General features: G+C 40.2%; 1 protein-coding gene across 2 annotated transcripts; it reads right to left on the bottom strand.

Annotated features, from left to right (window-relative positions):
* Positions 1–7335: 7335 nt before the first annotated feature.
* On the bottom strand, positions 7336–13065 carry acer1 (alkaline ceramidase 1). Of its 2 annotated transcripts, XM_079158078.1 has the most exons (7): positions 13040–13065; positions 11907–12019; positions 11603–11717; positions 10943–11081; positions 9943–10080; positions 9714–9851; positions 7336–9546 (listed from the first exon to the last, which is right to left on the bottom strand). In XM_079158078.1, exons 1-7 carry the CDS (start codon positions 13044–13046, stop codon positions 9369–9371), a joined length of 828 nt encoding a protein of 275 aa, XP_079014204.1. In that variant the 5' UTR covers positions 13047–13065; the 3' UTR covers positions 7336–9368. The 2 variants fall into 2 exon arrangements, with proteins under 2 accessions (XP_079014204.1, XP_079014205.1); XM_079158079.1 differs by lacking the exon at positions 9943–10080.
* Between the last annotated feature and the right edge of the window lie 713 nt (positions 13066–13778).

The following is a 13778-nucleotide window of genomic DNA, read 5'->3' as shown; positions in this document are numbered from 1 at the left end:
GCCTTCTGATGTCACCTTCTTCCTTAGCTGGGCTCTGTGGCCCAACTCCAGCTTCACCTGCACTGTGCACTGAAAAAAAAAGACAGACGCAGACAAAAGAGTCAAATACTGCGTATCACTGTACCGGGCCTGTGGACGTGCGAGAAAAAAAATAGGTCAAATGTGAACTACAAGGGCAAAGTTATTCAGATCAAGAAACTGATACAAATGTACATTTTACAGTAAGAAGTTAAATAAACGTCTTGAGCTTGTTTTCTTCTGGTTAGACTTTAAACTGCATGTGGATTCCTTACTTTATCATAATATAAATATTTACATGTAAATGTTCTGCTTTTCTCTTCTGTCTATGCTGATAAAACGCATTAATGTGACATATTATGATGTATTCTAAGACTGGCTTTAGCTCAGTGGGTAGAACTCCTAAAAGAGGTCAAACTTCATCCAAGTACCTGTATGTATATGACGATTAAAATAAAGTTTAAGTATTTATAAGTATTTATATAGCAAATTAAATGTCAGTCTAAAAAGAGAGACAAAAAGACAAGTTGCCTGATTTTGAGTTGGTTTTCCCTCCATGTTTCATTGTCTATGATAAAAACAACTAGAGTGGCAACTAACAAGTATTATAAGTCAAGTCAGTTATTTGTAGAGTCCGAAATTACAAATCATGAGCAAAGCTGGTAGTGAGATTATACCATCGGGCCGTTATTCATTGGTTTCTGATTCCACCTTGAACGACGACCTCTGAATCTCTATTTTGGAGTATGTGGACTTTTCACTCAAGAGGAGAGGCTGAACACTTGGTCTGGACAAACACAAAGCCGGACAAGTGTTGGGACGCCCCCCGTGGAATGGGACTGATTAGCTGCCCGGGCCGACAGATCTCTAAAGGTTTATCCAGAGGAGGGGCACATTTTTGGGCTACCTCTCTGCCCGAGAACAATGACAGCGACGGGACGAGTAAATGACACTGTGCTGGTGGGGATTGGCATAGCAAGAGAAGAGGCCATGGAGATGGGAGTGCAGAGGGGAACGAGGAGGTGAGGGTGTGTGTGTGTGTGTGTGGGGGGGACAGAAAGCTACATTATGTCCAGGGGAGGACTGAAGAATGTGTGGATTTGGCCCCAGCACAGAGCAGCTCGTGAGCTGGGACTGAGTGGGGGGATTAGAGGGGACGGGATTGAGATGAGCTAGTCTGGCACTCCCTGGCTAACACACACACACACACACACACGCACACGCACACACACGCACAGTCTCACACACACCTCCCCTCCCTGGCACTCTGCCCAGCCATTCTGTGGCAGTAATGCCCTTAAACTCCAGACTCCACCACACCCTCAGCGAGCAGCCGTGGAGTCCCTCCAATCATCATCAACAACCCCCCTCCACCCCCGGACACAACTACACAAAAATCAAGACTTTGATCAGGACAACCTAAAAACCAGGATGATGATGAGCCCAAGAGGAAGACGGTGACATTCTATTAGAAAGGAAAGGGAACAATAATAAACACGACATTTCTCCCATTAATCTAAAACATTGGGAGCCCAAGAGGCAATATGAGGCTGAGAAAAATCAGAGCCGAGTTGATTAATGGATTAGCTGGTTGACAGACTAATTAAGCAGGAACTATTTTTATAATTGATTCATTGTTTGAGACATTTTTTAGCCAAAAAAAAAAATCAAACATTCACTAGTTTCAGCTTCTGAATGGTGAGTTTCTGTAGCTGTTCTTTGATTTATGTGACACTAAATGCGTTTACGTAATACTTGTGTTTTGTTTGTTGGACCACACCAGATATTTAAAGAAATCTACTTGGGCTTGAGATCATCATACCAGCCATTTTTCACCTTGTTTTGACATTTGATTCATTAGGTTATCAAGAAAATAATTGACAGATTTATCAATAATTAGAAAAATCATTAGTTGCGGCTATAGAGAAAAATACTACGGCAGCAACTACAGATTGATTTGATTGTATATAAGAGATCAGAATATAAACCCAATTCACAGTGAAAAACAGGAAAGAAAAGTAGCAAAACCTCACATTTTAGAAGAGAAAGCAAAAATAGTTTTGGGGCATTTTATGACTTAAACGATTCTTTAAACAATATATTTTTAACGGATCGACCACTAAAACTAGAGAGGCACTCGGACAGCACAGACCTCCACCAAGGCCTTTTTCCATAAGTAAAGAACGAATGAGCGTCTCCGCCCTGTGATTCAGATCCGCTCCAAAAAGTTATGGATTCTTGCTTGACCCATGCTCTACCCTTCCAGCAAGTATCGTGAAAATTGGGCTGACAGTTCTTTCCGTAATCCTGCTGACAAACAAACCAAACTGAAAACATAACCTCCTTGGCGGAGACACAGTCAAAAAGTCTGTTGATGGACGTAGACACGAATGAACCGAGTTGTGTCAAACCGTCTGAAAAGATGAAGAACACGGGTCTAAAAAAAACTCACTACTGACTATAATTCTGATCAATGATCACAACATCAGGAGCCCGGGAGGAAATGTTAGGCTGGGAACAAGAAGACTGATGAAAACCACCTTGATGAAGATGGACATTATCTGAAGTGCAGAGAAACACACGATTACGTGTTTCAATCACTCTATTCTACGAGCATCAGACGGATACAATTACTTGTGGCAACACATTTATTAAGCTTTTCCTCTATAAATGAAAACAAGACCAGTCAACACAAAACCACTAACATTGACATGGTGCATGCTCTCTCTCTCTCTCTCTCTCTCTCTCTCTCTCCTCGGCACAGTGCTCCAATTGAGGGGAAATTCAAATTTTGGCAGACACACTGGCTCCCATGAAAACAATGAACTCCCAGCTGACATGTAAATAACACCCCTCGAGACCGTGGTAATCTCTTCCAGCTAATAAACTGTTACACTTTTTCTTTTTCTTTTTTAAAGACAGAAAGTTCCCCCCCAAAGGAGACACACAAATTATTGTGACAGCAGCTGTGTTTTGATGAAGCTGCAGGTTCCAGCTAAATCCTTCATCATCATCATCACACCAAACCGTACAACAGTTACTTGTTTTGGAAAACGGTCAATCCCAGAGAGCCACGGGGGAGTCACAAATACTCTGCAGCATCCAAGGAGAACAAGTCAGAAGAGTAAATAGTGAGAGTGAATGAGTGTGTGGGGATTATCAAAAGCTGCATGGTCACCGATCGTCACAACTGCACAGCTCGTGGTGCAGATCTAGAAAATAGCAAAGATCTGAGTCTTTGCACACAAAGTCACGATGTCGCTTCTTTGTACACGCATGAAGCACTTTGGCTGTGTCATTATGCTGTAACGTGCAATAAATACATTAAAATACAACATTTACAGACTGAATTTGATTCTGACAGACTCAACTGCAGGTTCATTTGGACTTTTCTATAACTAATGTTTAATTAAATCACCCAGCAATATATCTAAATGTTCATTTAAGTTATAATGCTCAGTGAGGGTTCACAAAATGAAAACATCTTCTAGTATAAAGCAAAACAATTCCCTAAGACCTTAAACCACAGTCTCTAAAATGACCACAAAGTTGAATCAACACCTCTAAAAACTTCATGAAGGTAGATGTGTACCAATAAACTGACAACCGTGCATCTATTTGAGTAATGAGAATGGACAAACCTAATGCAAATCTTTCACATAGTTAACATTCATCACACACGTTCAACTGCACTATTTGTATAACTTGTAGCAGCAGACTTCCTCTGGATGAACACTCACACATCTAGTTCAAACTTCAAAGGGGCCAAAGCTGAATGGGGACTAGCTCCAAAAAAAAGTGTCTGAGCCACTTTCCCTGGGTGTGTGTGTGGGCCAACCATCTGAAATACAGTGCTGAATAACCTCAGGCATTTACGGAGTAACCCACTTTGAAGCAACATCTCCCTCACAGTAGGCAGATATGTCATTTGGTTTACCCACATATCTGTTTCCTGCTTAAATAAATGATGTAGCTTCTTTTGGGGGCTGACTTAAACCTTAACTGTGCAAATGCATACATGCAGTACTATTACATTTTGGAGAATTAAAGGGAGCAAGTTCTTAACATTATGTTTTATAATCTGGGTTCTTTGTAATGATCAGCTAGTGCATGGGTGGTCATTCATTGCTGGAGTCAAGTAAAAACGTCTGCACGCTGATCATTTGTCAGCTTTTCCCCCGACATGCTGCATGCATTTTAGTCTCCAATCAAAAATGTGGTTAGCCTTAAACATTCATCAACTGCTAGCAGATAACGCAGAGATATTACAGAAGTTGTGTGGTCGTTGCTGGCTCTATTAGCCTGGCATGCGAGGCTTCAGGCCGCTGGCAGTGGAGACACCACCCCGCCTCTCCAGCCCAACCTGGAGAGGACAAATCTTTTCCCCCGGCGCCTTGTAGCGGCTCCTTAGCCTTTAGCAAGCGGCCGACACTCTCCCTGATAGGTAGACTAGCTTAGCTTAGCTCCTACAAAAACCCTCGACTCAAATGGGTCTGCATGGCGGTCAACAATGTGCATGTGCGTTTTACACCCGGCACAGCAGAATAAACACAAGGTGTGGATCTCTTTGTGCGCCTGGTTGTGGCTACAGCTACACAACGGTGCTGAGTGGTGTGGTAGACTGGAGCTAGCTAGCGGTAAATACCGATGTATGAGTGGCCAGCTAGCATAGCTCCAGAGCCAAACAACTACGAGTTCATTAGCAGCAGGAGCATTTTTTTCTTCTTCTGGCTAGCCGAACAGAGGGTTCATTCCTGCCCTGCCGGCGCACAGCCTGCTGGCATTTTCTCCGTGAAAATTTCACATTCCACAAGGAGACACAAAAGCCACTGTACCTGGTTCTCCATGTTTCTCTGGCCTCAGTGATTGTTGTATTTATTTACAGCGGCGTTTTTGGAGCGTCTCCCCAGCCTCTGCTCCTCATTGTGTGTCAATCCAGCCCAGAAGCGGAAGGCAGACGGCTCCCTCCCCTTCCAGACGGCTGCTGGCAGGCAACCAAAACAGAAAGCTCTCTCAGCCAATCAGGAATCGGGGAATTTAAGCACTCTTGAAAGGGACCAATCAAAACGCCGAAGGGGCGGGACGGGTTCTGAGCTGCAAATACAATTAAAGCATTTTCTGGTGGTTTTCTCGAGTGACAGCGAGCTTGTCCCAATGGTTACAGCTCTGTTTCAATTGTAAAATGCACATGATGCTAATTGATTAATCGGGGTTCGATTGCATGGCTTTTATAAGTTAGCTATTAGTCTGACCAATGCAATATCAATAACGAATACTTTAATCACTTATCTTTTTTCTTAAAAGTTTTAAAGTTTAAAGTTAGGATTTTATTGTCATATGCATATACACATATAACTTGTAAACAATGTTGTTTACAAAAAAATAAGATTAATTATTGTCAGTATGCTGGATTTTCTGAGAAGTTCACAAAAAAGGGAAACATAATGCTTTTTCTCTACACTCAACGTCAACATTTTAAAAATAGCTTTAGTTACAATTAACTACCCAAATTGATCATATTAAAATAAATATATTTACAACTTTGACTTAATACATATTTCATCGCAGGTGAAAAGCAAACATTTAAATGCAGTGTAATTAGTAAAAGCCTGTAAAGTGCAGTTTCCTTCCTCCCTTTTAGCCGTACTAAATGGTAGTCTGCATTCAAAGTTAATTCATTTGTATCCTAGTTTTTGTAACATATAAATCAAAAGAAGAATCTGAAGCGATTTAAAATAAGTGTTATTGTACCATGCACTTTCTGCATTATTGAGAGTGAGGTTTTCTAAACTTGAGTATATCTGAATTAATTTATTATAACACCACAGGTTGATCTTACTGTTTAAAATGTAAACCGTTTCATCTGAAAGGAAGGCAGCACTCTTCTGATTGAAGACATCTCTCTTACTATACAGCGTCAGGCAGTGAGGGCCGGTTGCAGTCAAGTCTCTGTGGTGCTCAGACTTTGATGTGAGATTATCGGGCCTCAGCTATGGGACAGAAGGTCACCACTCTCTCACTGGCTTGGTGCCTCCCCTTCTTCCCCTGCCGCTCAAATTGATCCAGTCTGCCTCTCAGTCAAATCTGAGTAAAGGAAGTCCCACCTGGCTTTCAAACACTAGGGTGTCCCACTGATATTGAGACATCAACCTTTAAATCCTCCCTTTCAATATGTAGGTCGGTATTTGTGTGAAGCCAGGCTTCACACACATAACAGAGGTTTATTGTAATTCATAATGTTAAATCAACAAGTCCAATTTATAAAAAGAAGACTTTATATCCATGCTAATCATCATCCACTAAAAATATACATGAGTCCTAACTTTCAAGGCCCTCAATAAAACCCAGGTTTGTCAGGTATAACAAAAGGATCAGACACATGTTCATTTTGACCTGATGGTGGCGCCAGAGGCTCCTCCCAAAGTGATTAAAATGCATCCTGAGGAGGACGTGACTGTTTGTATCACCTTCTCGTGGCAAAAAGTCAGGAGATTACCAAAGTCATTTTGATTTATTGTCTGGGGGCCATGAATGTCGGTAGAAAATGTTGTGTCAGATGTTGATATATTTCACAGGACAAGTGAAAACTTTGACAAGCAGGGGGCAATCATCCTCTGGCAAACCAATAATGTCTGTACAGAATTTCATGGCGATTCATCTGATAGTTTTTTTAGATATTTCAGTCTGGACCAAAGTGGTGGACCCGCAGGTTGGGAACCATCTAAACACACAGATTTTCACAGATTTTCACAGTTTTCAACAGTTTTCTTATTACTTCAATATATCCAGAGAGAGGGCACTGAACAGTTACTGACAATTGATTCGGAGATCTTGCTATTTAAAACGTTTTGTTTTATTTGTTACCTTTCTCTTATTAAATCAACTGGCTGTCACGACTCAAATATTCAAAGACTATTTTTTTTTTAAAAGCCCTGGTTGCTTTTGAATATCTCATCAACCACAGGAGGTCACTATTGAGCAGTGAAGTCCAGAGAATGCCTGTGTGCATTTTCTATTGTTGTGTCTGTTGTTTCCTTCAGGAAGGATCATGTGAATGGAAGCACAATGTACCTGAATATTCTCAAAACATCACCAAAATCAAGAGCTGTTTAACAAGGGCTTTTAACAGCTCAGAGATGAATCATTCATGCAAAATAAATAGATGTACATGTGATAGTTGTGGTCAGTAATACAAATGTACTTTAAAGGAATATGTCAGAGATCCTGAATCCCTACACTAGTTTTCTTGAGAAATAGACCGGGCAATATTTGATATTAACAGTGCTGAAATGTTAGAAAATGATGTCAGAAACGACAGCGATTTTAACTCACTTTTAATGAGCTTACTGTTTGTAGAAAATGTAGTGTATGACTGTGAAACCACCACATGTTGAGATATCTCTATGTAAACAACATTTCACCATAAAGCTTCACTCAAAGGAAAAACAATAGTTACATCATAAGAAAACATACAGTACATCAGTATATTCTGCCATGTACAGAATTAAATGTGCATTCATATCTTGAAAATGAATAACAGCAGTTAATTTATATGAACAAAAACAAACATGCTTAACAGTCAAAAACAAACACTCCAAAAATACACACAAATACTCAAATGTTCTCAGTCATCCAGGATGCCTATAGACATTTTATGAAACCATTCATGTTGCAAACTCTTATTGTTCGACAGGCATCGGGTTAAAATGTCTAAATGAAACCATACACACAGAAGTTCAACATCAGTCAAAGCACCAGCTTTCCTCCAGCTCTGTATGCAACAGTATTTGTTTTTTAGGGGCGGAGCACAAAAGTGCATGCAGGGGCTCCATTGGCCCCTGACACTTGAGTGCAAGGAACCTATTGCTTTTGTAGAGATTATTATGCTACTGCACAATTGCACGAAAATTGGCACATGCTTCAGAACTGGTGAAAATTGTAAAGTTCTGCAGTCATTGGGCCCCTAATGAGTGAAAGGCCTTAGTTGGGAAACAGTTTCCCCGATATTCACGAAATTTGGTACCCACACTGCTGTCATAGTATGTCACATTAGCTCTGGCCAACTGAAAGTCGGACATTTTGAATTTTAGAGGTTTTTCATGTATTTTATGCAAACTTTTTTGAAGTTTATCGGTTTGTCGTTTCAAATGTGGTCGGTATAACCCTCCGGCCAATGTGACGCTAAAATGTGAAGCAGTAGTCGATATCTTGAAAGATGATGTCATAAGTCATGGGACAAAACGCTATTTATGGCAATTTACAAGTATTTTTCTCTTCCCCCTTGACGATTTAACAGATCCACCCCAAATTTGGTCGGCAGAATCTCAAGGCCTTCACGATGCTGAATTGTGAAGCTTTTGTATTTTTGTGGCGTGGCGTTAAAATGGCCAGCCGAGCAATTTGCATGTTTCGCCGTGACACAGGAAGCTGTTGTGATTTGACTTTACATTTCACATGCTGGATAAGAGTCCAGACCTGAAGTCATCTAAACGCCCACATTGAGTCACAGTCAGTGTCATCTACAGTGAGTGGTCTATACACACACACGGCAACATGACGTACGATCAGTGCGTGTTCTCTAGCGAAACAGAGTGGACACAGGTGGTGGTAAAAAATGAGCACCACGTCATTTCCAGCCCCACGCAATCCACTCAGGAAATAACGTATAAAAGCAAGCTATTAAAAGCTATTAAAAGCATAAACCTATATGATAAAGTTTCAAAGTCATCAATACTATATTTTCAACTTTGATAGGTAGATGATAAATACGTATTTTGTGTTTCTCAACTAAAGATATACGTTTGTATAAACTCTGTCTACAATCATTATTGGTGCAAAACATGGATGGATCTTAAGACGATGGGCCTAGTTCTTGCATGTTATTGAATAATTTATATATTTAATCTTATGCTGTATTGTATATTTAAATTGTTCTGTGTTTTTAAATGGAGAGTGCCTTGGTACAATAATTCCGTCTAAGGGCCTCCTGGCCCGCTGGGAGCCTCTATTGGCCTGTGCCCAGTAGGCCCATTTGGTAATCCATCCACGGTGCAAACAATTGTTTTACAGGATCAAAAAAACAATCTTAATTTAGATTTAGCAAGTTTTTGTCTTGTGTTGAGTTTGTGCAGTAAAAGAAAGAAAAAAATCTATTTGGGAGTGATCAGGTCAGAGTCCCGTGACTTCAGTTTGTTCTGGGTGAGGCAACTTAAATCACAGATTGTGTCTTTAAGGTTAGAAGGTGGGGCTGAATAAAGGTCACTAGTGTAAATCATTCCTGTACACCTGTAATGATGAAGTGTACTAATATTACAAATGTTCTGCCAACATTACAAATTACTTTAACTTTGTTAGCACCGTTTCTGTGTTTTGGGTGTGCCCTTCAGGACAATTCGAGGTAATCCAACGGCCCATTTATCACAGGGCCAGTACTGCAGTCCAGGCAGAGAGTACGGTATCTCATAGTTGGCATCCAGGTAAGCAATCAGGGTGCTGGCATAGGCCACAGCTATCACAATCAGAATATGCCTGGAGGACACAGATAATAGAGATCAATACACAAGCAAGTCCTTTAAAAAAAACACCGTGTCTCCTCAAATATGTCTCCACACAGAAGTTAGGGTGGTGTTCGAGGTGAATGATAGGATAGGAAACAGGGTTGGAAAGGAAAGGGACACAAGTAAGCCAGGACTTACCAGATACCGTGCAGGTAGCAGAAGTTTAGCCTCTGCCAGAAGCTGCAGCCAAAACGGTCACTAACCCAGCAGGAGATGGCGAGCACCCACAGAGCCACCGACAGCTTGGCCAGTCGCACAACCTTCTGGTCAGTGCAGCTGAGAAAGAGAGAAAAGTGGTTATCGTAACGAAATCACAAAAGTGCACCAATTACAGTGACAGATGACCGAAATCTCAGCGTTTTCATACCATCTCATCTCGACAATCACAACGTAAGTCAAATGGAGGCCAAAGCAGTTTAAAATATAGGCATTGGCTGTGGGTTTGACAAATGATGACACTGTGGAGATGACAGTGACCACCAGGACGAGGTTTGAAAATGTGGACCTGTGGATGACAGAGAGAGAAAATACAAGCTGTGAGGCCAGGGCTCGAAGGTTTGAAATTTCATGTCAGAACTTGATAGTTATCATTCATTTGAAGTTGTGTTTCTGGCCACCTGACGACTTTAAGTCCAATGTCTGCTTTGTTGTTAGCTCTGTATTTGGTCACCACCAACTTCCCGAAGGAAATATATGACTCATCAGCTGATAAATTGCTAACAATGTCTGACTGCTGTTTGGTGCTGAACAGGTACAGTGAGATTTTAGGGCTTTTTCACTGAAAACAGCTGTCAGCTGCAGTTAAAAACAGCACCATGAGAGCGCCGAGAGTGAACCAAAAGAGTAAAGATGCATAGAAAGTTGCCTGACCCCTGACCTCTCCGGCCCCTTTGTCTGCGCCAGGTAGGCCCTTTCAGAAATCCATCATTCAGGAAGAACTCATGACTTTAAAAAACTTGAAAATCAACGTGAGGTTCTATTGTGAGGGCTGTGGGATTCCTTTCAGGTGCTCATCAAAATTTTATTTAGCTTTCCCATCTTGTGGTGTGAAATATTTCCATAGGTTGGGTGGAGCTTCATTCTTTCACAACAGTAAGAGCACGTTTCTGTCACATTCGGGTGAAGCAAGCAGCACCACATTGTGTCTTTGTGACAACAACCAGCTGCAGCTGTCGAACAGGCTCCACGACCAACACAGGTTGGCTTTCAGAGTGGCGTGCCTCAGAAACAGGCAGCCATTGTTTGTTTGATTTAGTCTTATTAAAGGACTATTGAGCTTTGTGTGTCCTTCGTAACACATGGAGATGAATAAAGACAAAAACAAACACTTTGGACTAACTCATATGTTCTCTGGTTGATTGCTTTACCTGTCCTTTATAAAAGAAGGGTAGTGTCTGCGGGGGAACCAGACAGCATATCCCGCCGCCAACACCCACAGGATGGACAGCTCGTCCAACATCTGGCCAACGAAACTAAGTGTCATGTGGAAGTACGCTGAGAAAAGCCCTGAAAAAACAGAGAACTGTCATTTTTTTTATGTGAAACTATTTATGTTTTCATTATATTATAGAAGACAAAACAAAGACAGAGTAGAGAAAAAAGCAGAAGGATTGAGGGGGAGAGATATAAGGAATATAAAGTAAAAAAGTTGCCAGAAGAAGCCTCTGGTACTGTGAAACAGTGGTTTATAACCTGGGGGCAGGGACCACACAAGTAGTTGCAAGATAATTTGGGTGATTAACAAGAGAGGAAAAACATTATTGTCATATCATATCTATCTTCTGACAAACCTCTTTTTTCTTTGTTCCCCCCTCATAATTTCTTTTCATTTATTCCCATAAAGCAAGGGTAATTCCTCTTTGTTCAAAAGATATCATTATTATATATATACGTATATATATAATTTATTTACTCAGTGATTTATGTTAATATAACGAAAACAGTCTTTTCTTGAGATTTAAATTAGATAATGTATCTAAAATGGAAAAAAACCCACAAAATGTATAAATGAAGAAAAAGAGACTGACCTACAAATATCATCATGGTCCAGACCATGTGAATCGCCAAGTTTCTCTCTTTGGCGTAAGGGTGCAGAAGGTAGAGCATGATGGGAGATATGATGAAGAAAAAAAAGCTGCTCATCTGCAGGGAAAACATCAATCAATCAATCAATCAACAAAACAATCAGTCAAACATCCAGTCCCTCGCTTTTTCTGTGGGATCATGGATATTAGACATGTATTTTTTTTATCCAAAAAAGGGAAAAAACCCTATATGATTATAGATAGTATTCTGTTAAGATAAATACTACTTCAGTACTGGGATACTTACGGTGTTGAAGTACTCCACTACATGTTCAGAGTGTTTGTAGTTGTCTTCACACCAGTCGATTTCTGAACTCTCATAGGAGAAAACCTCTGCCATCTTTTCACTGGAGTAGACACCTGTCAGTCAGAGAGGGGGGGGGGTCAATAACATTGGTTTCTGAAAGCACACATGCAGTTTTACACATTTTTGTGTCAGTAGTGTCCACTGCAGATAAACTGGCCGTGAGGCCTGTCTAGGTGTTTGTATAGGTGGTTTATGGAAATCACTTTTCAGGGTTGTATTTCTACAGTACTAGTATTCAAATGTGGCTTTGCACCCTTTCTCAGAGCCTTTATGATTGCCATTTAAATAAACGTTTAAATGTGATGTGAGAAAGGGATGAATAGGCTGCAACACTCTCTGATAATGTGATTTAATCTAGTGTATTATTTACAGTAAAATAACAAGGGTAAAACTGATCCTTTACTTAAAGGCGTATTCTAGTGATTTACATGATTACCCACATTAAATAATTAAATACTTTATGAAACACTACAGGGTTTAACTGTGTGATCATTGTGATGTAATAAATAATGTGGTTAAACCTAACTAAAAATGCTTAATATTCATAGGGACAATGCATAGAATAATCAGCTCCTCCCATGTATGTAAATAGGGGGGACAAAAACACCTCTCAATACAATGCAGTCCAGTTCAACAAAACTAAAATATAGGGTGATTAAAAATCTAATTTACTCATTTCCGACCATAAACATGGTATGGCAAAACTGTTGTAATGAATTACTGTATTGACTGTACAGGTGTACCTAATAAAGTAGCCACATAGTGTAAACGGTAGAGAATACAGTGCATATGACTTGATTCAATATTGGATACATAATAGTATATCACAGACATTATTATGGGATTATGATGTTGATATATGTCACAAGGATACAATAAACTCACTACTGATCCCAACATTAGCAGTCACGACAGGAATATCAACTGGAATATTCTATGATTTAAGGTGTGAGAGTTTCACACCCTTTTTGGTAGAAAAGATTCATGTAAGTCTAATTAATTCTAAAATTAATCTAATTAAAAAATACACCTGTTGCTTTATGGTCTCATTATCAGAAACAGATGGATCTTACCTCCCATGCTGCTGTTGCCCCAGCCTCCAGTCCGTCAATGCTGCTCTGCTCCAGGAGGTATAACAGGTGCATCGAAACGCTGCCGATCCTGTTGCACGAGACTGTGACGTCAAAACTTAACATGCTGAACGGTTTTTACAGCTCTGGGCCAACAAGTCAGACAGGTAAAATGTCTGGAATGTACACACCTTTATCCGAATTAAAATACATAGTAGAAACATACTACTAATAAAGACACTGTTGAAAAACTTTAAAGTGAGGTCAAAAGTACTTTAAAATCCAATACCAGTGCTGAAAACCCAATAACCAGTGCCTCAGAGTAGTTTAGTTCTTGCTGTTAAATTGTTATTTAAATACACAGAACAAAAGGACGTGGAACAAACGGACTGATTATAAAAGCAGGTGACACAATAGCTTCAGATCGTCTCTAGAAAAGAGATTCAACCGGTCCATCTGCCGCCGCGGGCTCAGGCCAACTCAAGCCATGCAAATTTCAAAATAAAAGCACGAGCGTTCTGAGTGTGCTAAAGAGCAGGTACGGCGCGTGTGCTTGATTTTATTTTGAAAGATGACAGTTCTGCATGATATTAATCATATTTACACAATTAGACAGTGTGGAAGATGTACTCACATCTTTCATAAGTAGCAACACCATGTTCTGAGTTTAAAATTAACTGTGATTTGACTGTTTTTTACACATTTTGAATAAATATCTTTATTCACACCAATTAATTAATTA

Source organism: Pholis gunnellus, assembly GCF_910591455.1.
Source record: "Pholis gunnellus genome assembly, chromosome: 4".
Taxonomy (NCBI): domain Eukaryota; kingdom Metazoa; phylum Chordata; class Actinopteri; order Perciformes; family Pholidae; genus Pholis; species Pholis gunnellus.
This window is presented reverse-complemented; position numbering and strand designations above follow the sequence as displayed.

Bases quoted from the DNA above. Each gene is read 5' to 3' on its own strand.
- acer1 (XM_079158078.1), bottom strand. The intron at 10,081-10,942 runs GTAAAGCAATCA...TGTCATCCACAG, and splicing joins CCTTCTTTTATAAAGGACAG to GTCCACATTTTCAAACCTCG. The intron at 9,852-9,942 runs GTATGAAAACGC...TCTCTTTCTCAG, and splicing joins GTGATTGTCGAGATGAGATG to CTGCACTGACCAGAAGGTTG.